The sequence below is a fragment of the Cetorhinus maximus genome, chromosome 21 (genome assembly GCF_964194155.1).
Source record: "Cetorhinus maximus chromosome 21, sCetMax3.hap1.1, whole genome shotgun sequence".
In the NCBI taxonomy this organism is placed as follows: domain Eukaryota; kingdom Metazoa; phylum Chordata; class Chondrichthyes; order Lamniformes; family Cetorhinidae; genus Cetorhinus; species Cetorhinus maximus.
This window is the reverse complement of record NC_135899.1, coordinates 67327440-67352840: the sequence shown is the minus strand read 5'-3', so window position 1 is coordinate 67352840 and position 25401 is coordinate 67327440. Positions and strand designations below refer to the sequence as shown.

Here is a 25401-nt window from a genome sequence, read left to right as displayed (position 1 = left end):
GGTCAGCGCCAACGCCCAGCAAAAGGGGACAGCCACCCAGTACCGAAAGAGGGGGTATGATCTCTTCTGTTCGACCAGGGTAAGTCACTCTTCTCATCACTCTCAATTCACACACTCACAAATTCATCACACATCCACAGGGATCTCACTCACTGCCAGTTCAAGGGACATCACCATTTACTCTCTCACACAAACCTTCATCTGCCCTGCGGAGCATGTCCTCATCCCATCCATGACTCAACTCACCACCCACACATGCCAGGCATCCTTCTTTCTTCATGCAGGTCAAGCTGGCACACAACAAAAGGGAGAGATTGCAGACTGGTGGAGGATTGCCCAACATCAAGGTCCTCAAAGGCTTTGAAAATAGAGTCATCCAGCTGGCCAGTGACAATCTGGACCATTCCTGTGCTGATGGTGAGGTTGGCAGTGCTCAGCCAAGTGAAGATCCAGCAGTAGAACATACATCAGACAACCATGCTGTGAGTGAGTTCCCCTCTTCCGCAGTCCCTTGCCATGCACTAATTATCTCTCTTTGCTTTCGCAGGCACACCTAGGAAGCAGCCGAGGGGGTCCACAAGCCAAGTCCTCGACTCAAGCCCCGAAGAAACCCCAAAAAAAGAATCTGATGACACCCTCATTGAAGGCACATCACAGCGCTCACCCATACCTTCCTCCAGCGCAGAGACACACAACTCAGTGGGACCTGGTTCTAGAGTAGCCTCAGGGTAAAAATTTGGTGAGTGGATCGCACTGTCTGGTCCACAGGTGGAGGCAGGGACTTCTCAGGTTTCCAGCACTTGGAGGACAGCTGGAGGCCAGAAATCTGCTGAGTCCAAGACAGATGAGGAGCCTCTGAACTTGGTTATACCTCAGTTTCTGGAGCTGCAAAGGCAAGCACTGGAACATCAGGAAGAGATGTCCGCTGCACTCCTCAGATTGCAAGACACAGTGGAGGAATCCATAAGACCATAAGACATAGGAGCAGAAATTAGGCCATTCGGCCCATCGAGTCTGCTCCGCCATTCAATCATGGCTGATAAGTTTCTCAACCCCATTCTCCCGCCTTCTCCCCGTATTCTTTGATCCCCTTACCAATCAAGAACCTATCTATCTCGGTTTTAAATACACTCAATGACCTGGCCTCCACAGCCTTCTGTAGCAATGAATTCCATAGATTCACCACTCTCTGGCTAAAGAAGTTTCTCCTCATCTCTCTTCTAAAAGGTCTTCCCTTTACTCTGAGGCTGTGCCCTCGGGTCCTAGTCTCTCCTACTAATGGAAACATCTTCCCCACGTCCACTCTATCCAGGCCTTCCAGTATTCTGTAAGTTTCAATCAGATGCCCCCCCATCCTTCTAAACTCCATCGAGTATAGACCCAGAGTCCTCAAACGTTCCTCATATGTTAAGCCTTTCATTCCTGGGATCGTTCTCGTGAACCTCCTCTGGACCCTCTCCAGGGCAGAACATCCTTCCTGAGATACAGGGCCCAAAATTGCTCACAATATTCTAAATGTGGTCTGACCAGAGCCTTATAAAGCCTCAGCAGCACATCCCTGCTTTTATATTCTAGTCCTCTCGAAATAAATGCCAACATTGCATTTGCCTCCCTAACTACCGACTCAACCTGCAAGTTAACAAGAGAATCCTGGACTAGGACTCCCAAGTCCCTTTGCACTCCAGATTTCTGAATTCTCTCCCCATTTAGAAAATAGTCTATGCCCCTATTCTTCCTACCAAAGTGCATGACCTCACACTTCCCCACATTGTATTCCATCTGCCACTTCTTTGCCCATTCTCCTAACCTGTCCAAATGCTTCTGCAGCCTCCCTGCCTCCTCAATACTATCTGTCCCTCCACCTATCTTTGTATGATCTGAAAACTTAGCCAGGATGCCCTCAGTTCCTTCATCTAGATCATTAATGTATAAAGTGAAAAGTTGTGGTCCCAACACTTACCCCTGCGGAACTCCACTAGTCACCAGCCGCCAACCTGAGAAGGACCCCCAGAGAGGAGACTCTCTGCCTCCTGCCAGACAGCCAATCTTCTATCCATGCTAGTACCTTGCCTCTAACACCATGGGCTCTTATCTTACTGAGCAGCCTCCTGTGCGGCACCTTGTCAAAGGTCTTCTGGAAGTCCAGGCAGATAACATCCATTGGCTCTCCTTTGCCTAACCTACTCGTTACCTCCTCAAAGAATTCTAACAGATTTGTCAGGCATGACCTCCCCTTGATGAAACCATGCTGACTTTGCCCTATTTTACCATGCACTTCCAAGTATTCTGAAATCTCATCCTTAATAATGGACTCTAAAATCTTACCAACGACCGAGGTCAGGCTAATTGGCCTGTAATTTCCTGTCTTTTGCCTCACTCCCTTCTTAAACAGGGGGGTTACATTAGCGATTTTCCAGGCTTCTGGGACCCTCCCTGACTCGAGTGATTCCTAAAAGATCACCACTAACACCTCCACTATCTCTTCAGCTATCTCCTTCAGAACTCTGGGGTGTAATCCATCTGGTCCAGGTGATTTATCCACCTTCAGACCTTTCAGTTTTCCCAGCACCTCCTTGGTAATGGCTACCATACTCACCTCTGCCCCCCGACTCTCTTGAACTTGGGAGATGTTACTCGTGTCTTCCACCGTGAAGACTGACGCAAAGTACCTATTCAGTTCCTCCGCCATTTCTTTGTTCCCCACTAATATTTCTCCAGCATCATTTTCCAGCGACCCAATGTCCACTTTTGCCTCTCACTTACCCTTTATATATCTAAAAAAAACTCTTGCAATCTTCTTTTATATTACTGGCTAGTTTACCCTCATATTTAATCTTCTCCCTCCTTATTTCTTTTTTAGTTGTCCACCTTTCAGTCTGAAGTGATAGTACGCATGCCAATGCACCAAAGTCAACACTGGTAGGATGGCGGCCACCATGGAGACCTTGGTCCAGGACATCGGCGCTGCATTGCTGTGTGGCTGAACTCCATCGCTGATGCCATGGTTGGACTCCAACAATGTCAATGCGAGAGGGGTACAGGGCACTCCAGCATCTGCTTCTCCTCAAGGAGTCAGCAAGGGGCTGTCGGGCATCCATAGGGAGGAGGATCAGATGCTCGACACCCTGGGGCCATCCACCCAGGTGACTCTGAGAATGTCCAGCCAATCGAAATCCCCTCTTCCTGTGACCCCTGCAGCTCCAGCTGAACAGGCCAAGGAGGGTGCAGCTGGACTACAGCTGGACACCCAAAGTACGCTGGGGCCCTCCAGGTCTCAGCCCTCCGGAGAACACCCATCAAGGTCATCACAGACAGGGCGTAACAATCAGCAGGCTGCCTCCACCTCGACTGTGGATGTTGGGGGAGCACCAAGACTTAATAGCAGGATTAGGAAAGTTAAGAGGCGATGGGAGGTAATGGTGTAGTGGTTTTGTTGCTGGACTAGTAATGCAGAGACCCAGGGTATTGCTCTGGGGACCTGGGTTTGAATCACACCACAGCAGATGGCGGAATTTGAATTCAATAAAAATCTGGAATTAAAATGATGACCATGAAGCCATCGTTGATTATTGTAAAAACCCATCTGGTTCACTAATGCCCTTTAGGAAAGGAAATCTGCCATCCTTACCTGATCTGGCCAATATATGACTCCAGACCCACAGCAATGTGGCTACACTTGGCCATAATCATGAAAGAAATTTCACGGTGGGAGACACAGTTCTTGCGAAGAACTTTGGAGATCGGCTATTAGGTGAAGTGAGCAATGTGGTTGACTCTTAAATGCCCTCTGAAATGGCCTAGCAAGCCACTCAATTGTATCAAACTGCTACAAAGTCACAAAAAAGGAATGAAACTGGATGGACCACCCGGCATCGATCTAGACACCGGAAACAACAACCCTGCTTCAATGAAGAGTGCAGGAGCGCATTGCAGGAGCAGCACCAGGTATACCTAAAAATGAGGTTTCAACCTGGTGAAGCTATAACACAGGGCTACTTGCGTGCCAAACAGCATAAGCAGCAAGTAATAGACAGAGCTAAGCAATCCCACAACCAACGGAACAGATCTAAATTCTGCAGTCCTGCCACATCCAGTCGTGAATGGTGGTGGACAATTAAACAACTCACTGGAGGAGGAGGCTCCACAAGTATCCCCATCCTCAACGATGGAGAAGCCCAGCACATCAGTGCAAAAGATAAGGCTGAAGCATTTGCTACAATCTTCAGCCAGAAGTGCCAAGCGGATGATCCATCTCAACCCCCTCCAGAGAGCCCCAGCATCACAGATGCCAGTCTTCAGACAATTCTATTCACTCCACGTGATATCAAGAAATGGCTAAAGGCAATGGATACTGCCAAGGCTATGGGCCCTGACAATATTCCAGCAATAGTACTGAAGACTTGTGCTCCAGAACTTGCTGTGCCTTTAGCCAAGTTGTTCCAGTATAGCTACAACACTGGCATCTACCCAGCAATGTGGAAAATTGCCCAGCTATGTCCTGTACACAGAAAGCAGGACAAATCCAACCCAACCAATTACCACCTCATCAGTCTACTCTTGATCATCAGTAAATTAACGGAAGAGGTCATTAACAGTGCTATCAAGCGGCACTTGCTTAGCAATAATCTGCTCTCTGACACCCAATTTGGACTCCTCGGTTACTGAAGCAGTCTACGTTCAAATGCAGCAAGACCTGGACAATATCTAGGCTTGGGCTGACAAATGGCAAGTAACATTCGCGCCACACAAGTGTCAGGCAATGACCATCTCCAACAAGAGAGAATCTAACCATCGCCCCTTGACACCCAAAGGCATTACCATTGCTAAATCCCCCACTATCAACATACTGGGGGTTACCATCAGGGCCACTAAGCTCCTGACCTCATTACAGCCTTGGTTCAAACTTGGACAAAAGAGCTGAACTCCCGAAGTGAGGTGAGAGTGACTGCCCATGACATCAAGGCAGCATTTGACTGATTGTGGCATCAAGGAGCCCTAGCAAAATTGGAGTCAATGGGAATCAGGGGCAAAACTCTCCACTGGTTGGAGTCATACCTAGCACAAAAGAAGATGGTTGTGGTTATTGGAAGTCAGTCAGCTAAGCTCCGGAATGTCACTGCAGGAGTTCCTCAGGATAGTGTCCTCGGCCCAACCATCTTCAGCTGCTTCAGCAATGACCTTCCTTCCATCATAAGGTCAGAAGTGGGGATGTTCGCTGATGATTGCGCAATGTTCAGCACCATTCATGACTCCTCAGATACTGAAGCAGTCCATGTCCAAATGCAGCAAGACCTGGACAATATCTATGCTTGGGCTGACAAATGGCAAGTAACATTCATGCCACACAAGCAATGATGATATGTGACACCCTCAGTGGACTGTATTGGAGTGCTCCACCAGACCTGGCAAAGCACTGGAACCTCATTTTCAAAATGCCTATTGTTTGCTCTGCAAATATTTGGGTCCTGGCATGAGCTCTTTATACCATTGCTCTGCTGCAGTCTGAGGCCGCTGCACGGGCATCATCAGCCACATCCTCTGTGGGTAGCCCTTGTCCCCGAAGAGCCAACCCTGCAGCCCCTCTGGACCCTAGAAGATGTCAAGGGTCTGGGAACGGCTAAGGATGTAGGAGTTGTGGACACTCCCTGGGAATCGTGTGTAGGCCTGTAGGATGCATTTGTGATGTTCGCACACCAGCTAAACATTCAGCGAGTTGAAGCCCTTGTGGTTGATGTAATTGACTGCTTGTTGCCACCGAGATCTGAGCGCCACATGAGTGCAGTCGATGGCACCCTGCACCTGTGGAAAACCAGAGATCTGGGCAAATCCCAGCGCTCTTGCTTCCTGGCTTTCCTGATCCGGGCAAAATGCACAAAGTTCTGTGCCTTCATGAAGATGGCATCCGTGACCTCCAGGATACACTTGTGCGTGGAGTCTTGTGAGATCCTGCTCAGGTCACCTGTGGAGCCCTGGAAGGAGCCACTGGCATAAAAATTGAGTGCCGCAGTCACTTTCACGGCCACTGGCAGTGGATGCCCTCCATGTCCCCGTGGCACCAAATCCTGCAGTGGGTGGCATATGTGACCGACCAGTTCCCTAGACACGCGCAGTCTTTAGCGACACAGGTTCTCAGTCATCTGCAGGAATGACAAGCGCCGTCTATAGACTCTGGGTCTAGTGAGGTGCCTACGAGCAATGGCTCTCTGTGGATCTTCAGCTGCATGCGCAGCAGGCCCTGCCTCCCCTTCACCTTGAGGCTCCTCCCTTTCCTGAGCCAGGTGCTTCCGCCACTCTCTTATTCTTCTTCTCTGCTCCCTGTAAGTCTTAAGACACACCGTGAAATCACCAGGCTCCATGATCCTGATGTTCTCCTCCTGCAGGATCAAAGAGAGAGATGTGTGGGTTAGCATATGTGTCCTAAGGACCTCTCTTGGTTAAGTCTGAAGACCCCTTCACGCTTGCAGGAGAGTGCTGGCTGCCACTTGGATGGCCAGTGTGTAGTGTGCTCATTGGCTGTCCAAAACCCCACCCACCTCTACCCCACTCCACTTGACCAATTGGCTGCAACTTCGGCCACTGGACTGCATGCTGTGGTCTCAGCTCAGACGTAGGCATTCCCCTAACCCACACGCTGTTAGCTTGAACCATGATGGATACTGATAAGACATTACTGATAAGCACCTCTACCAGTGACTGTGCCATGGCCATCTTTTGCAAGGGGATTCTACAACTTGCCCAGTTGGCCAATTGCTCTCCTGCCTCCTAAAATGCACATTAATTTGCAGTCTGCACCTGAGGGGTGAAAAGTTCTGGAGCGCTTTCATGCCTTAGCGATGCCTGAGTGGGCAGAAAGCCTTCAGAGGCTCGACTCCAAACATGTCAAGCTGAACAATCTCAACTGCGGAAGAATGCTCACTTTTGACATGCTTTTCCAAGTGTGTGATCATTTCCCTCATCCCCCCTCCCGCACCCCCTCCCACTCCCCCCGCACCCCCCACCCCCTGGCATGTGCTTGAGTACTTCCTTCAGCCTGTGCTGCCTTGCCCCCCAACCTGGTCTGACCCGCATTGGAGCCCTTGCCCCAGCATCGTGCTGCATGCCAGCTGGGAAAAATCGACTTGCCTGTGCTTCCAGTGACTGCGCAGCCCCTCTTCCTTGATGTCCTACAGGCGATGCTCGGGAGCGCTGCGCAAGGTTGTGTGCACTCGCCTCTGGGTTCCACTCGAAATTCAGCTCACCAGGTGCACGCCTTTTAAAGGCAGCCATGAAGCACGCCGTTCTGAAGTCACGCTGACATGGGTGGTAAATTTGATGTGGGGGGATGATTCCGGAAAGCAGGGCTTATAATGAGATGCTAAAGTATTGAAATTAGGTTCCCAACGTGCAGCAGCGGGAAATGCAGCCCCACCATTGACGGATGGAGCGGACGATTGTAAACTGATTTCACACCGGCGTGAAACCAATTTTTGGCCTTCTCACCACATTATCCCCCCCCGCCATCACCCCCCTCTTCCCCCCCCCCCACCCCCACTACCCCCCCCCCCCCCCCCCAGCCTCCATGACACCCGAAGCCAATGGAGCCAGAAAATTCTGTCCTACGTTTTTATGTTTTACTATTTTGTTTTCCGCCTTTGCACTTCAGAGATGATCTTTTCTTTTCTCTCTCTCATTTCCCTTCTTACATTCTTCAGTTGCTATCGCTTTAGAACTACCCACATCTGTCTTTTGTAAGAAACATACAACACATGCTTAATTCTGAATTGAAAAGAAACACCAGTGGCAGAGACACATGAAGGGGTTCAGTGACTCCAAGAATTTTCTACATTTCTATTAAGTTTTGGCTATAAGCAATCCACCAATATCATCTGTTTCCAAAAACAATTATTTCTCAGATGATTGTTCCATGATAAACTCTTTCAAAGTATTTTTCTTTCTGGATCAGATTATCTCCCACCTATGAGAAGTCAAAATGTCCAGTAATGCAAATCCTTTGTGAGAGTTTTTCTACTGGGATGGAGATAGATCAACTGCTGAAGAAAATCACTGAAAATGTACAGAAAAATAGATTAAAATCGTCCACCTGGCCTCTGCACATTATTACAAATATATTTCACCTTTTTGTCATGAGTAGTTGGTCACATTGCCCCATTTTACTGATGGCTGCACACAAGTATCAACAATAAATATTCAGCAAAGGAAATTTCCTGTATTGGAAAAGAATAAACTGGAACTTAAAGCATTTAATATGATCAATGACTAACCAGGAGATGACAGGAATTTCTGAACCCTACCATTTCTCAGCCATTCATATATAAAATAAGCCAAATGAAAAAATGTATTTGCATATTTATAGTGGCTTTCACAACCACAGGACTTCCCAACGTGCTTTACAACCAATGAAGTGTAGTGTATTTGAAGTGTAGTCACCATTATAATGTAGGAAATGAAGCAGTCAGCTTATACACAGCAAGCTCACACAAACAAGAATTTGATAATGACCAGATAGTCTGTTTTTGTGGTATTGATTGAGGGACAAATATTGGCTAGGACACCAGGAATAACTCCACTGCTCTTCTCCAAAATTTTGCCATGGGGTCTTTTACATCCACCTGAGAGGGCAGACAGGGCCTCAGGTTAGCATCCCATCTGAAAGACAGCACCTCTGAAAGTGCATCACCACAATGTGCTGCATTGGAGTGTTAGCCTTGATTTTTTTTTTGCTGCAAATCCTGCAACTCTCTGCCTCAGAGGCAAGGGTGCTATCTTCACTGTTGCTGGGTCAAAATGCTGGAACTCCCAACCTAACAGCACTGTGGGTGTACCTGCACCACATGGGCTGCAGCAATTCAAAAGGCACCTCACCACCGCCTTCTCAAGGGCAATTAAGGATAAGCAGTAAATGCTGGCCTAGCCAGCAATGCTCAATGAATTTAAAAAAAGGACAAAAAAACTCACTCCTTTAAAGAACTGAGGCTTTGTTCAAATGATAAAGAAAATAATTAAGAGACACAGTAATACAGAGAGACAGAAATGGCAGAACGGAGATACTAGAGGGGGCACCAGGAAGAAGGCAACAATAAGAGAAAATGATAATGTGGTGGAAGTAATGAAAGGCAAATGTTTTTTTAAAGAGAGCAATGATGAACAAAGGAATGCGGAAATTATGTAACAAAAATTGAGGAAGAAGACAAAGAGAAAGGCACCCTGCAATTGTGCGATACCTTTAAAGCAGTAAACATTCCAAGGTGCTTAATAGAGTAGAAATAGAATCATAGAAGATTTATGGGACAAAAAGAGGCCACTTGGCCCATCATGTCTGCACTGACCCAAAAACGAGCCACCCAGCCTAATCCCACTTTCCAGCATTTGGTCCGGCTGTAGGTTACAGCACTTGAGGTACATATCCAGACACCTTTTAAATGAATTGAGGGTTTCTGCCTCTCCTAACCTTTCAGGAAGTTAGTTCCAAACTCTCACAACCCTCTGGGTGGAAAAACCTTTTCCTATCTCCCCGCCAATTTTTCTACCAATCACCTAGTCACTGACCTCTCTGCTAAAGTATATAAACCCTTCCCATCAACTCTATCCAGGCCCCTCACAATTTTGTACATCTCAATCAAATCTCCCCTCAGCCTCCTCTATTCCAAGCAGAACAACCCAGGCCTATCCAATCTTTCCTCATAGCTCCAATTTTCCAGTTCTGGCAACATCCTCGTAAATCTCCTCTGTACCCTCTCTAGTGCGATTACATCCTTTCTGTAATGAGGTGACCAGAACTGCACACAGTACTCAAGTTGTTTCCTAACTAATGTTTAATAATGTTTTATAAATGATGCAGAGCACCAGTGGAACATTTAGTGATTTAGTGGAGGTGACAGTAGGAATGGTTGATAACGTAAGCTTTGAAGAGGTTTTTGAAAATGGGGTAAGAAGCAGCAGGGAGAAGTGGTATAGAACACAGGATCATGATGACAAAAGATTGTCATGATGGCGAATTGGAGGTAGGGGGATGCACAGAGCTGAAGATTGGAAAAGCGGTGAGCACATCAGTAGGTCAGGCTGTAAGAGGCTGAACATTGGGACATTGAGGGGCATGGGATGATGAGACAGTGGAATGTTGTAAACAAGGATAAAGATTTTGAACATATTATTCTGGAGGTGTCAAAAAATGAAAACATGAGAATGTAGGGTGAAACGGTATCCAAGACTACATGGAATGAGACTGAGTGAGTAAGAAAGAAACAGCCCAAGGCTGAATAGGTATAATCTTTCTGCAAATATCAATCTGTGTATATGAATGTATGAGTGTGTGTGTGTGTGTGTATGTATGTGTGTGTGTATGTTGTGTGTGTATGCTGTGTGTGTGCTCTGTGTGTGTGTGTGTGCTCTGTGTGTATGTGTGTGTGTGTGTGTGTGTGTCTGTGTGTGCTCTGTGTGTGTGTGTGTGCTCTGTGTGTGTGTGTGCATTTGTGTGTGTATGCTCTGTGTGTATGTGTGTGTGTGCTCTGTGTGTATGTGTGGGTGTGTGTGTGTGTGTGCTCTGTGTGTGTGTGTATCTGTGTGTGTGTGTGTGCTCAGTGTGTATGTGTGTGTGCGCTTGTGTGTGTATGCTCTGTGTGTATGTGTGTGTGTGCGCTCTGTGTGTATGTGTGTGTGTGTGCGCTCTGTGTGTATGTGTGTGTGTGTATGTGTGTGTGTACTCTGTGTGTATGTGTGTGTGTGTGTGCTCTGTCTGTGTGTGTGTGTGTGTGTGTGTGTGTGTGTGTGTGTGCTCTGTCTGTGTGTCTGTGTGTGTGTATCTGTGGACAGGATTTTTGGGTTGGCAGACGGCCCCGATCGGTGGGCCCAGGAGCGGCCGGGGAACAAATTGCCGACTGTGATTGGCTCCCAACTGCGATTTCATGCTAGCTGGCCAATTAACAGCCAGCCAGCATGAAAGGCGTGCTGAAAGGGTCAGCACTGCCAGGGTGGGGTGGGAGGAGGGCGACGCTGAAGTCAGCGTGGGGGACTGCGGAAGTAAAGCTCCCTAAGGACAGAGAGCTGCCTCAGGGAATTGACAAATTTAAAATCAATAAAAGCAGAATTTAAAATTGGGAAAAAATGTGCACGCATCAGAATGAGACATCTCAACATATGGATGATGAAAACTTTTTCAAAACATTTTAATTTTTTAAATTAATCATGGAAACCTCATCCCACCCTTGGATGAGGTTTCCTCAAAAATGCAAAAGCCATCTGGCCGATTCGCTCGCCTGCCAACCATAACGTTGGACGGGCAGTGAAAAATCGCTATCAATTGCTACCTAAATGGCCTTAATAGGCCTCTTAATTGTCGGTGGGCGCGCTGCCAACGCTTGTGTGTGCCCGCCGACCGAAATATCACGTGAGTGCGCGATGACGTCAGGACTCTCGCCTGACGTGATCGTGTGTGATTTCACGCTTGAGCATGTCGGGCGTGCACCTGCACACTGAGACGGAAAATTCTACCCTCTGTGTGTCTGTTTGTGTTTGCATATGCGAAGGTGGAGGATATTTAGCTGCATTCTTTAGACTCGCTTGGATTACAGTTAAGAAACTTCAATACAGCATAAAAATACCAAATAGATTAGCCTTCTTCAAAGTCAATGATTGAGAAAACAAACAGATCATCTATAAAGCAGTTGTTTATTATTTGCCAAATGTTAACAATTTCCTTTTAGAAACAGTTCTTCATTTCCTTGAACAAACTCTGGCTAATCAGGCAGATAATTAGATTTGCCTACAAAACTGACTTGATTTCTCCTACCAGACTGTAGTGTTCACATTACTTTCAAATCGCGCCAGTCATAACACCCCATGTTATTTTAAGTTTAATATTACTTTGGTGCCTGGCTTTAGGAGCAGAAACGATTACTTCAATGCAGTTCTAGATTCAATGGTGAGAGCAGGATTCAATGACCTGATGTTGACTAGAAACAAATCTACACTTATGGGAGGAGAAATTCAGCTAATTTCTCAGCATTTGACCTGCAGGTTTTGTGTGTGATCTTCGCCAGAAAGGCACTAGCTGCCATATTGTCTCAACTGACTTTTAATGGTCCAAAGCGCCCAGCTGAAAGAGGAATTAGGTTTCTTAAATATGCAAATTAGGATCCTAAGCAGGCGGAAGGACCCCAAATGCAAAATTCAGATACAAACAGACAAAGCCTGTGCCATGCACATTCCATCTCATTGTAGATGAACTTGGGTCACTCTGCACAGACCAGCAAAGCAGTCGCTCAGTCAACTTTGCACCCAGCCTGGCCTCAAGACAAGTTTCTCCATCAGCTCACCGAGGCTCCTTAGACAGCACCTTCCAAACCCACGACCACTACCATCTAGAAGGACAAGGGCAGCAGACACATGGGAACACCACCACCTGGAAGTTCCCCTCCAAGCTGCTCACCATCCTGACTTGGAAATACATCACCGTTCCTTCACTGTCTCTGGGTCAAAATCCAGGAACTCCCTTCTTAACAGCACATGGACTTGCAGCGGTTCAAGAAGGCAGCCCATCACCATCTTCCCAAGGGAAACTAGGGATGAGCAATAAATGCTGGCCTAACCAGCGACGCTCACATCCCATGAACGAATAAAAAAAAATCATGGAATTTGAATTAAATTCTCAAATAATTACAAGTAATTAATTTTTTAAAAATGGCAATGAAACAACAACTAGAACTTGGAGCAGGATTTTCTACTCCAGCCTGCCATGGAACTGAACATTCCCACCCAAAGTCAACAGACCTTTTGCTGGTCCATCAAATTTTCAGTCCCACCCGCAATGATTCCCATGGCAGGCGAGACCAGAAAATTTCAGGCCTTGGTCTCAAGCTAAGTCCTGTGTCTCAGCCTTGGCTCAATTGGCAGCGCTCTCGCCTCTGAGTTGGAAAGTTGTGAATCCAAGTCCCAATCCAGGTCTTGAGCACAAAATTCAAGGCTGTCATTCCAGTACAGTACTGAGGGAGTGCTGCACTGTTTGATGTGCTGTCCTTTGGATGAGATGTTAAACCGAATTCCTGTCTGCTTTCTCAAGTGCAGGTAGAAGATTCCATTGCACTATTTTGAAGAGGAGCAAAGGAGTTATTCCTGGGGTCCTGGTCCATATTTGTCCCTCAGTCAACATTATGGAAAGTTTGAATTTCCGTTTGCCTCTGATCTCTGGCAGTGGACATTGATCAACATGAGAAAAAAGAAAGACTTGGATTTATGCAGAACAAAAACAGAATTACCTGGAAAAACTCAGCAGGTCTGGCAGCATCGGCGGAGAAGAAAGGAGTTGACGTTTTGAGTCCTCATGACCCTTCAACAGAACTGAGCAATATCAGGAGAAGGGTGAAATATAAGCTGGTTTAAGGTGGGGGTGGGGGGTGGGGGGAGAGAAGTTGGGGGTGGGGTTGAAGGGACAAGCAAGCAGTGATAGGAGCAGATAATCAAAAGATGTTACAGACAAAGGAACAAAGAAGTGTTAAAGGTGGAGATATTATCTAAGAGAATGTGCTAATTAAGAATGGATGGCAGGACACTCAAGGTTGAGTGTCCCGCCATCCATTCTTAATTAGCACATTCTCTTAGATAATATCTCTACCTTTAACACCTCTTTGTTCCTTTGTCTGTAACATCTTTTGACTATCTGCTCCTATCACTGCTTGCTTGTCCCTACAACCACCCCACCCTCAACTTCTCTTCCCCTCACCACCCCCCCCCCCACCTTAAACCAGCTTATATTTCACCCTTCTCCTGATATTGCTCAGTTCTGTTGAAGGGTCATGAGGACTCGAAACGTCAACTCCTTTCTTCTCCGCCAATGCTGCCAGACCTGCTGAGTTTTTCCAGGTAATTCTGCTTTTGTTTTGGATTTCCAGCATCCGCAGTAGTTTTTTGTTTTTATCTTTGGATTTATGCAGTGCCTTTCATGACCACCAGACATCTCAAACAGCTTTCTAGCCAATGAAGCACTTTTGCTGTGTCGTCACTGTTGTAATGTAGGAAACATGGCAGCCAACTTACAAACCATAAGCTCCCACAACGTGACAATGACCAGTTTATGGTTTGTAAATTGGCTGCCATGTTTCCTACATTGCAACAGTGACTACACAGCAAAAGTGCTTCATTGGCTGGAAAGCTCTTTGAGATGTCTGGTGGTCATCAAAGACACTGCATAAATCCAAGTCTTTCTTTTTTTTCTCATATTGATCAAAGCCCACTGCCAGAGATGAGAGGCAAACAGAAATTCAAATAGAGAGACCTTCATTGTTCCTCAGTATCACAAGGGGGATGTTGACACAGTTATTTTCAGAAAAAAATATTTTATGTCTATTTCTGGAGCCAGTAGTGAGGCTGTATTGAATGATTTGCATTAACTAGGACTTAAGCCACACTGCCAGATTCACATCATTCTAAGGCTGTCATCCATTTTACTTACAACAGGGATCAGAATGTTTGGAGAGGAGACTTTAATCTCCTGAACCCAAATTGTGAACTGCACCTTTTTGCTCTTTCTGAGTATGTTCCCTATGTGTGTGAGATATATCATTAGTAACACTGCCCATTAACATATTTGCTCTTACCATATGAACATTAAAAACACTGGGGGGGGGTGAGTGTTTTTCTGTTCGAATTTTAATCTAAGTCGCCTGAAAGGAAATGGGCAGGTTTAAGTTGGCTGTCCATTCAAATTGCCCACCTAGTTTACCCTCCCTTGACTCGAATAGAGAAAGTTCACTCAAACCAGCCCATCCCTGCCCAGAGGTAGGTTAAAATTACCCCTCGTACTGCAGAACTAATCCCTCCCCAGACTCCTAGGTTTTTAAGTCCCTCTAAGACAAGGATTGGGGGGAAGTGGGCGCTAAAAATAGCATTGCTGGCCATCAACCTGTTCCCAGCTCCATCCTGCTGAGGGTTAACTGCCTGGAGCTGGCCTCCTGGCTAGCAGCAGACCGGGGGCTGACAGCAACCCTGGCAGGCTTAGAGGCCTCCTCTGCCTGCTTGCATGCCACAGCTGCTGCAGGCCGCCCTATCGAGGGGTTCCCTCCCTCACTGGTGGCCTGGTTGCGAACACAATCTTCCTGTTTAAATTTTAAAAGGTTGGAGAGACGGGTGGGGCCTCCATTTTGAAATGCCCTCTTCCTTACTTAACTTCCATGACTGCCTGCTGCTTCTTTTCAGCTGAGAAGTTTCTGATTGGCCTGCCCGCCATCCTTGATTGGATGGCGAGCCCACCCTCTGACATACCCCAGAGAAAATCACAATTTGTGGCTGTCTCCTAAAATGCAAGCTCCCGGCCCACATTTCAGCCTGATGGACTGCGGGGTAAAAGCCTGCAGGGAAAATCCATTCCCCAGTCTGCATGGCTCATCTTTACACTGGTCAGGGCCCTTACCAGCTGATACTGAACAAGTCTCTGTTCAGCAGTGATTGGTTCTGTGCAGCCATTGCTCATTAACTGGAAACAATCCCATCACTAGTGGTTTTGCCCAAGAACGCATAGCACTGTCTAGATTCTTGTCTCACCGCTATACAGGAATATTTATCAAGAGTGTCTTGAAAAATTGCATGCAAGTGGCAAAAATGAACCCAGATAAATAATGCAACAGACAGTAAAACTCCCTTCTCTGCCTATGTGGGTCTGAAAATTACAATAAACTATTAATGTTCTAAGTATTTGATTTCTCTGGTAAACATTGCCATCAAGATGTTAGCCCTCACTTTGCTGACATTGGAAAATCGCAGGTTGCATTTTCCATTCTGCGCCAATCATCTCTCATTAAAATGATGAACGTTTTAATTAAGTTTTGCTTCATTTTTGTAGCAATAAAGCTACAGTTGTCTTCAAAGGGTTATAAGGATGATGTACTGGCAATGTCACTAGGCTAGTAGTCCAAAGGCCCAGGCTAATGCTCTGGGGACATGGGTTCAAATCCCACCAAAGGCAGCTAGTGGAATTTGAATAAATCTGGAATATTGAGCTAGTCTCAGTGATGGTGACAACTGTAAAAACCCATCTGGTTCACTAATGTCCTTTAGAGAAGGAAATCTGCCTTCCTTACCTGGCCTGGCCTACATGTGACTCCAGACCCACAGTAATGTGGTTGACTCTTAACTGGCCTCTGAAATGGCCTAGGAAGCCATTCAGTTCAAGGGTATTTGGGGATGGGCAACAAATGCTGGCCTTGCCAGTGATACCCACATCCCCTAAAAGAATAAAAAGGGAAAACAAGCTTTAATTCATCTCTGCTGACTCTCGCACCATGGCTCAGCACCCATTCCTTTACTGCTTCCATCTGTTCAGCTGCAGAATTTTCTGCATTAAAGGTTTGTTGCTGAGAGCTACTTAATTGTGTTGGAGAGTACTACATTTAAACTTTATTTTGTCCCTCTGTTAATTTAAAGGCCCAGATTTTAAGGTTGTAATGACACCAAAACTGTTAGTATTCACCATTATTAAAACTGTGAAAATAACAGCAACTCCTGGCATCACACAGGCATGGATAAATGCAAAAATCCAGGAGGTTCTGTCGGTGATTCCCCGATCCTCCAGAGAGTGCATTGTTGAAGACTCCACAGGTGGAAATCTTCTGAAATCGCTTGAATTGACATGGACTTCTACTTTTACACTATTATTCTCACTGTAAAAACCCTTGAAAAAGTTGTGCCTTTTGAATGAGATATAACTTGGTTTTTAACATCATTCACTTCATAATTACTGTTAAACAACCTCTCTAACCCTGAAAAAACTGAGTTTATATTTGTGGAATGTCAAATTTCTCAATTATGGTTAAAAAGTCCATTGATTTTTAAAATAATAAAAATGATTTACTTCAATGTATGTTTATGATAGTAAGGCTGCTACCTTATTCCCATGTGTATGCCCCAATCTTTATTTTTTTCTGTCTGAAAAATTACGAAAAAGTGAAAGGCAATCAGTGCTTTTCATTTCCTGGCCAGTTAACTGTGAGAATTCTTCAATGTGATTGGTTGCTTAGCCCCTTGATGGCATCACTGTTGCTAAGTGCCAGAGATCCCCTTGAGTTGATGCCAGAATCAAAGTGTCAGGAAACAGAAAATCCATCTCACGGGATTATTGGACATTTATGGGCAGCTTCCTCTGAAGTCAGTGGCGAGCACCATGTACTTTGCCATTGACCGCAAAATCCAATCAAACAGTCAGCAGTGACTGGTTGTCATAAGCGCAGGATCATTCACTAAATCCAACAGTATGATGATTCTAAATTAACAAACAACAGCAGTTTCAGGACTTGATTGACATCAATCTAGCTCACTCACAATACTGGGCTTTGCAGCTCCCCCAGACCAATTCTCCTTAAAGTATCATTATCAACATTTACTGTTTAAGTAAGACAACTCAAAAGCACTGAACCAGCCAGGTCAAAAGGATGTTATTGTTAATCTTCCTAACAGTTTGATTTTTCAAGGGACAGAACAATGATGAAGTTCACCCTTTAAGTATTCAAACAAAAGAATGTTTGTTAAATCCTTTACTGTTTTCAAAGAGTCAGTTCAGCATTTGTTTGCTGAGATGGAAGAGAGGCAGCATGAATAACTTGTTTTTGGCAATGTTTCAAACTGTAAGGGTTGTAATGATGCTGCACATCACTATGGGAGAAATTCATCAATATATTATTAGTCCCCAGACCCAAAGTTTCTATTTCTTTTACCCTGAACTTATTAATGGAGTTTACCAGAGACAAAAATGGCAGCTGGAAAACCCCTGTCCATTTTGTTCACTAGCAATGAATTAGAATTTTGAAACATCTTAATTTATGTTATTAATGGCCTTCATGGCCTGGCCATCCCTAACTCTGTAACTTCCTTCAGCGCTAAAACCTCCCCCTCAACTTTCTGTTGCTCTGACACTCCCTCCTTTTGCCCCACATTTGGCAGCTGCGCCTTTAGCCACCAAGGCCCCAAGCTTCAAAATTTCCTCATTAAACCCCATCACTTGTCTACTTCCCCCTCCCTCCTCCGAGGCCTTCCTTTCAAAATGCCTCTTCAACCAATATGATCACTCGCTCCCAATCTTTCTTTCTTTGGTTCAGTGCCTGTATTGCTTTATGCCTCTGTGAATCATCTTGGGATATTTTTCTACTTTAAAAGTGCTATATTAATGCAATTTCTGTTGTTAACTTGGTCTTCAATTAATTTTCTCCCAATTGTGCAAGTTTCTCTCTTTTATCAGCTCTTTTGAGGATAACAGAATAGATAAGGGGGGACCAGTGGTGTATTTGGATTTTCAGAGGGCTTTCGATAAGGTCCCACAATTAAGGAGGTTATTAAACAAAATTAGAGCACATGAGATATGGGTTAATATAACTGGCATGGATTGAAGATTGGTTAATGGACTGAAAACAGAGAGCAGGAATAAGCGGGTCATTATCAGGTTGGCAGGCTCAGACTAGTGGGGTAATGCAATGATCAGTACTTGGGCCCCAGCTGTTCACAATCTATATTAATGATTTGAATATGGGGACTAAATGTAATATTTCCAAGTTTGCGGATGTCACAAAACTAAGTGAGAAAGTGAGTTGTGAGGAGGATGCAGAGGCTTCAAGGGGATTTGGACAGGCTTAATAAGTGGGCAAGAATGTGGCAGATGGAATATAATGTGGGTAAGTGTGAGGTTATCCACTTTGGTAGGAGAAATGGAATGCAAAGTATTTCTTAAATTGGGAGAGATTGGGAAGTGTTGATGTCCAAAGGGACCTGGGTATTCTTGTTTATAAGGGCAGAATTTTGCCCTTGGTGGGCGTGCGGGCCCCACTGGCTCGGCGGTGGGCGGACAGCTGACCCCCGCCACCATTTTGAGTGGGTGGGCCAATTAAGGCCTGCCCAATGGCCTTCCCAACAGGAAGCACTATGCACTTCCTGTGTTGGGGGGAGGGAATCCCCAACTGTCAAAGTGCTGTTTCAGGGAGATTAGTGACAGTGCACAAAAGTTAAAAAATAGATAAGTAAAAATATTATTAACATGTCCCCCTCATGTGACAATGTCACACGAGATGGGACATGTTAATAAAAACGACATAAACTTTATTACACTTTTTAAAAACGGACATGAAACCTCATCCTGCCAGTGGATGAGGTTTCATGTGTTATCAGGAGCCCGCCGGGGCTCCTGGCCTGCCCGCCAGCCTTAAGGTTGGATGGGCAGGTCTTTAATGATCTTAATTAGCCTGTCAATGGCCTTAATTGGCCATTGACAGGTCGGCGGGCGGACTGCTGATTTCGCTGTCCGCCCGCCTTCCTAAAAATTTAAAAGGAGCGGGATGACGTCAGGGGTTCCTCCTGACGTCATTCCATGTCATTTTCCCATCGGCGAGCAGGCCCCGCCCCCAAATCACCAACGGGAAATTTCTGGCCTAAGTCACTGAAAGCTAACATGCAGGCGCAACAAGCAATCAGAAAGGCAAATGGTATGTTGGCCTTTATTATAAGAGGATTTGACTACAGGAGTGAAGATGTCTTGCTTCAATTATATAGAATCTTGGTTAGACCACATCTGGAGTATTATGTACAGTTTGGTCCCCTTAACCAAGGAAGGATATACTTGCCATAGAGGGAGTGCAACGAAGGTTCACCAGACTAATTTCTGGGATGGAGGGAGTGTCCTTTGAGGACAGACTGAGGAGTCTGGCTCTACATCCTCTAGAGTTTAGAAGAATGAGAGGTGATCTCATTGTAACTTACAAAATCCTTACAGGGGTCGACAGGGTAGATGCAGAAAGGATGTTTTCTCTGGCTGGGGGGGGTCTAGAACCAGGGTACACAGTCTCGGAATAAGAAGCAAGCCATTTACAACTGAGATGAGGAGGAATTTATTTACACAAAGGGTAGTGAATCTTTGGAATTCTCTGCCCAGAGGGCTGTGGAACTTTGGTAATTGAGTATGTTCAAGACAGAGGCTGATAGATTTCTAGGTATTAAAGATATAAAGGGATATGGGGATAGCATGGGAAAATGGCGTTGAGGTAGAGAATCACCCATGATCTAGTTAAATGGCAGAGCAGGCTCGAGGGGCTGAATGGCCTACTCCTGCTCCTATGTCCCTATGTCATCCTGAATATGTGAAACTTTCCACGTGCTATCAATATATTTATGTCAACTCCTTATAATTCATAGTTGCTTACTTTGAATTGTCTGATAATTCTGTTTATAGCACTGAATTCCAACTTTGCTGTGCTTTTACATGCATGATTTAATCGATTAGATCATTTGATTTTTTTACATCAAATAATTTTTAAGGATACAATCACAAGTTGGTAGGCAACAGGGTGAAATTATGCTCCTTACCTCATTAACTTGTGCAATGAGCTCAGTAGACATGCTGTGGATCCTCATGTATGTGAGTTGTCATCCAGTATTAACATAAAACAGTTTGTGATATGCTGAGTACATGTTTGTTGCATACCTGGGAAATTGTCATAGGACTTTGCAGAACTAAGCTCCTGAGTTTGAGTCTCAAAACTAATTACTTGACTTATGTGCAAATCATGAATTCACAAGGCCATTAATACTTTCTGTGCTCTATGTTCATTCATGAGCATGCAGAACCAAAAGGTTTGAGGATGAGTATATAATACTGATGCCCTCGAGCGGTTGTTGAAAAGTTCCTTACCTTCGACGAGTGAGGTCAGTAAGGTAACATTGGCTGCTTTGCGCCTTCCTGCAGGCAAATTCAATCCAATCTTTTCCAACTTTTCTCTCAAAGACCTGCCTCCATTTTTCGACTTTGCCCTAAGGAAGATAGAGACTAGTTTCAAACCTGTGCACAGCTGGAAAAGTAACAATTCTATGAACTCCTTGCCTGTGTACTTGAGATATTTATGAGCCGACATGTATTATGTCAAAATATATAAGATATTATAGGTGCTTGTAGTAAATTTAATTTCTATGCATTTTCCACCGTCTTGTTCCTTTTATTCTACTTCTCAGTTTGCATCTTTTTTTATTTCTTGTTAGTCTCTTCTTCCTCATTTTTTCTCTTTATTCATCTCTTTTCCATTTATCTTTCCTTTTCACCCTCAATACTTCTCACATTTACTTTTATCTTGCTCTTCAATCACAATGTCTTCATTATTCCCCACTCCTCTTTTTGATTCCAACTCCAATTTTCTCTCAGCTGTTCTTCTCTCATTTATAACTCATTCTCTCTCTCACTCACCTCCTGAGCACTCCTCCAAGTAGTGATGCGTTCAGGCACTCTGGTGGTGACAGGCGCCTCTGAACCTCCCCCACAGTCACTTTGTACTTGGATGTGGAGCTGAGCAGTGACAGGCGGCCTGGGACGGAGCAGAACACTTCATTTGGGTTCGTCACTCCTCCAATCAAGCCATCCTTTTGCATGCTCGATGAAAGTGAACTACCATTGGCTTTAATTGGCATTGGAACTGAAATAAAGCAAAAAGAGAGACTCACTATAAAATGTAGTGCATCAAATTTTGAATGCATCCTATACAGGAACTATAGGGAGCATAGAACAGCTGAGACTTCAACAATGTGCAGAGTGTTTGTCAAATATCCATCAAGCAGTAAAATGCTATGGGTCATTTGCATTTAGATTATGACCATATACTGAAAGTACATATGGAACAATGGGTGGCAAGGGATGTTACTGAAGATATCCATTCAACCCAAGTTTATGCATCAATATGAAACCACAAACTCATGTAACAAGTCCAAAACTTCTGTAGTATTCCAATGCTTCTCAGTTATTAACCCCAGCCATTCGTTCATGTGTATACAAACAAGCACATAGCTGATCAAAATCTTTAAATAGAATACTTTAAAGCAGCCAGGGCACTATCATTTTCCCCAGGGCCTCTGAATGAATGAGAAGGAAAAGTGGTCAGGATTTCAGCTTCAGTGACCACAATTGGAAAGTGCATAGATAGAATCAAACCAATTTGCACTGGACCTGAACACTGTCCCGAGGTACAAAGTATTTATCTTTTTAAAAATTAAAACTTCTTAGAAATGGGTATTGACTTCAAGTGAGCAGGACACCAACCATCTACCTTCCCTGAAACCGGTGACAATTTTTTAAATCTGGGGGAGGGAAAAGAACACACTCAACCTAATATTAACTATCCTGGGTCAGATGGCTGTGCTTATCTTCACTGCCAAAGAAAGCATATGATTTTGGGTGCAAAATGCCCGATTCCCATTGGTAGTGAATTTAAATATTTAAACAAATGGACAATCAGTGAAAAAGAGCCCAGGCTAAAGCTCCTGTTAGCTGTCTGCTCAGCGTGAGTGAGGCCTACAATACATGTAAGTGCACTGTATCAAAATCCATTTGCAATCAGATTCATATATGGTATAAATGTAACAAAAACAAACTCTTGCTGTGTGCTGATTCAGTTCAAGGAAACTGTTACATCCCAAACTGCTTTGTGCAACTATTTCTGATTTTTGTTTTAATCATATTTTCTTGATAATTTTCTCTGTCAAATTCATACCCAACCCCTGCCCCTAGAAGTTATCTGCCCTTTGCAAAGGTACAATTCCACAAACATCAGTGGCCCTCAGTACCTAGCCCAAGGGGCCAAAACTTGACAGTACATGTCACTAGGTGTTTTTTGCCTTGGGGGATATCAGAGGGCTGTTCTCAGCTACTTCCATCTATCTCTGCTTCCAGCAGAAGTTGCTCAGTGATTATGGGCAAATGTACGAAATATTCAGGTTTGATCAGTATTTTGGGGATTATCTTTTATAGTTGAAAACACAAATGCATACTCAAAAACTATGAGAGGTATGTGCAGGTGTACTTGTCAGTGTTGTGAGATTTCTATTTTTGGATTTTTTAAAAATAGAAACTGCAATGTCAGAGACAAATTTATACTTAACATTGAAAGGCAGCAGTGTAACACTAATAAAGGCAACGCCATTAAGTGTGCAGTCTAGTTTTTGGTCGAAAAAAATTAATGCTACAGCTGGACACTGGTCCAAATCTTTTCCTCTTGTTTTGATTGATGCCGCTATGTACTATGAGTATGAATTCTCATTGGATCAGGAATTCCCATTAACAGTCTACAGTTGAAACACCAGCAGAAAGGAACACAAACAGTAGTTAAGGGGGAAGAGAGGGGTTAAGCAAGCCCATTGCACTTTCAGTGTACGTTCTTACTTTCATATGTCATGGTCTTTTACTCAGGATTGTTTTGGGCTAGCAGCTTTATTCAAACTGTTGCTCAGCTTTTGGGTTTTCTAAGTTGGAATGTAAGCAGAGTGGAAATCATAGATAACTTTTCCTTCCCAGTGGTAAGTGAGATCAAATGTAGTGTCCCTACTTACTGGATATACACACTGAGCCATGGATTGGTTTTGGGGTGTGTGTGTGTGTGTGTGTGTGTGGTGGGAGGATTATCATTACTTATGGATGCATGACATGAAAATTTTCCCAGTGCAAAATTCTCACAGATGGAATATTGCTCTTCAGTCAAACAACATGGTCACTGACTATTTGTACAGCTCAATGCTGAACCAAACTATTTCCCTGTAGTTCATTTGGAAACTGGGCTCCCATTATTTCCTTTGGGTAGGGATGTTGGGTTAAAGACACTGAGGCCTATTAACATTGATGTAAAAGAAAATATTCGACAATACTGTTCTACGGATTTTAAAAATTGAAACTTTCAGCTTGAGGTATTTTGTTCAAGTTTAATTCAATTTGTACTTATTTGTTTCCTTGCCCTGTACATAATCTTTTCTTTTGTACTGTTTAAGTGGCAAATTTTCAGTTCATACATTGATGTTAGCTCTCTCCCCACCCATTGTACAAACAAGGTGACACTCAGCACTGGTATAGCCAGTCTGACTGCCTGCAAAGGTGATTAGAGGTACTGCTTTGCTTGCCCTAATCCATTAAGAAGATTTCACTGCATGTCTAAATACCAATGTCATAGCGCCAATTATCAAGCCAAGGAACAAAAAAATGGTTGTGTTGACAATAAAGCATGTGCTGCACTCAGGTGTGATGAGGTTTCAGTCCTTTCATCACGTCATCTTAAATTCATCGCTGCAAATGGACAAAATAGGGGTCAGAGAGTAATTGAGGAGTGTTAGCAACAGCCTTTCTTAAATAACTCATGGGGCGGAATTTTACAGCCCCTCCCGCCAGCGGGATTTTCCGGTCCTGCCGAAGCCAATGGAATTTTGAATGGCTCGCCACATTTTGTGGTCCCGCCCACCCCACGATAGGGCCATAAAATTCCGCCCCATGGTGTTGGTTTGCGAGCTGCTGTAGGTCTAAACAGTGCACATGCAAGATGATTAATGGCCCATGAAGGCCAGAAATTGGGAAAAACAGGTGGAAAAGGTTATTACATAATATACTCTCCAGCAAAAGAATGTGGGAGTGAAATACAGAGTGGGAATATCAATGACGAAATATCCGCCTGAAATCGATTGAAAAGAATTTCCTTAAGTAGGTATGAAGTAGGGTATATATTCAATACACAATCTATAAACAAGCTGCCCATTTCATCCATTAATGTCTACCATATATGAAAAAATGCCTTGTAACACACATTTATTACATGGAAAAGGATTTTCCCCTTGTCGGGCAGGCGCGGTGCGTGGGCCCAGTGGTGGCTGTGAAACAGTCCCCCTCCCACAATCATGCCCCAACCGCGATCGTGCCTCGACCCCTGATTGGCCAGCCAGCATGGAACGCGCGCTGAGAGCCTCAGCGCTGCCAGGGTGGGGGCGGGAGGAGCGCGAGTGCGGATGTTTGCACATGCGCGGGGGGGAGCGCGCACTGAAAGCTCCCTGAAGGCACAGAGCTGCCTCAGGGAGCTGAAGATTTTTAAAAGGAGAAAAGAATAACCACAGTTAATATAAACATGTCTTCACATGAGACTCAGTCACATGAAGAGGGACATAGAACCATAGAACCATAGAACACTACAGCACAGAAAACAGGCCATTCGGCCCTTCTAGTCTGTGCCAAAATATTATTCCGCTAGTCCCATTGACCTGCACCTAGTCCATAACCCTCCAGAAATTGTTATTTTTTAAAAATTCATTGTTGGAAACATCATCCCACCTGTGGATGAGGTTTCGCTAAAAATGCAAAGGCCGCCTGGCCTATTCGCCCACCCGCCAACCGTAATTAGCTTAATTGTCTGCTCAAGGGCCTTAATGAGCCTTTTAATTGTCGGCGGGCGCGCTGCTGACTCTCGCGCACGCCCACCAACCGAAATATTGTGTGAGTGCACGATGACATCAGGATGCTCGCCCAACGTCATCGCGTGCTATTTCACGCTCGAGCGTTTGGTACGCACGCCCACACACCGAGCTGAAAATCCTGGCCATGAAATTTTACAGCACAGAAATAGTCCGTTCAGCCCAACAGGCCTATGT

The 25401-nt window shown here is 44.8% G+C and overlaps 1 protein-coding gene across 1 annotated transcript in view; it reads right to left on the bottom strand.

Moving 5' to 3' along the window:
• Nucleotides 1-25401, bottom strand: part of tfap2e (transcription factor AP-2 epsilon) — an 80863-nt gene that overhangs the window by 18501 nt on the left and 36961 nt on the right. The window contains exons 4-5 of the mRNA XM_078567068.1: nt 21200-21425; nt 20654-20772 (exon numbers count right to left, since the gene is read on the bottom strand). Coding sequence (XP_078423194.1) covers nt 20654-20772; nt 21200-21425 — 345 coding nt within the window. The remainder of the gene's footprint in view (nt 1-20653; nt 20773-21199; nt 21426-25401) is intronic.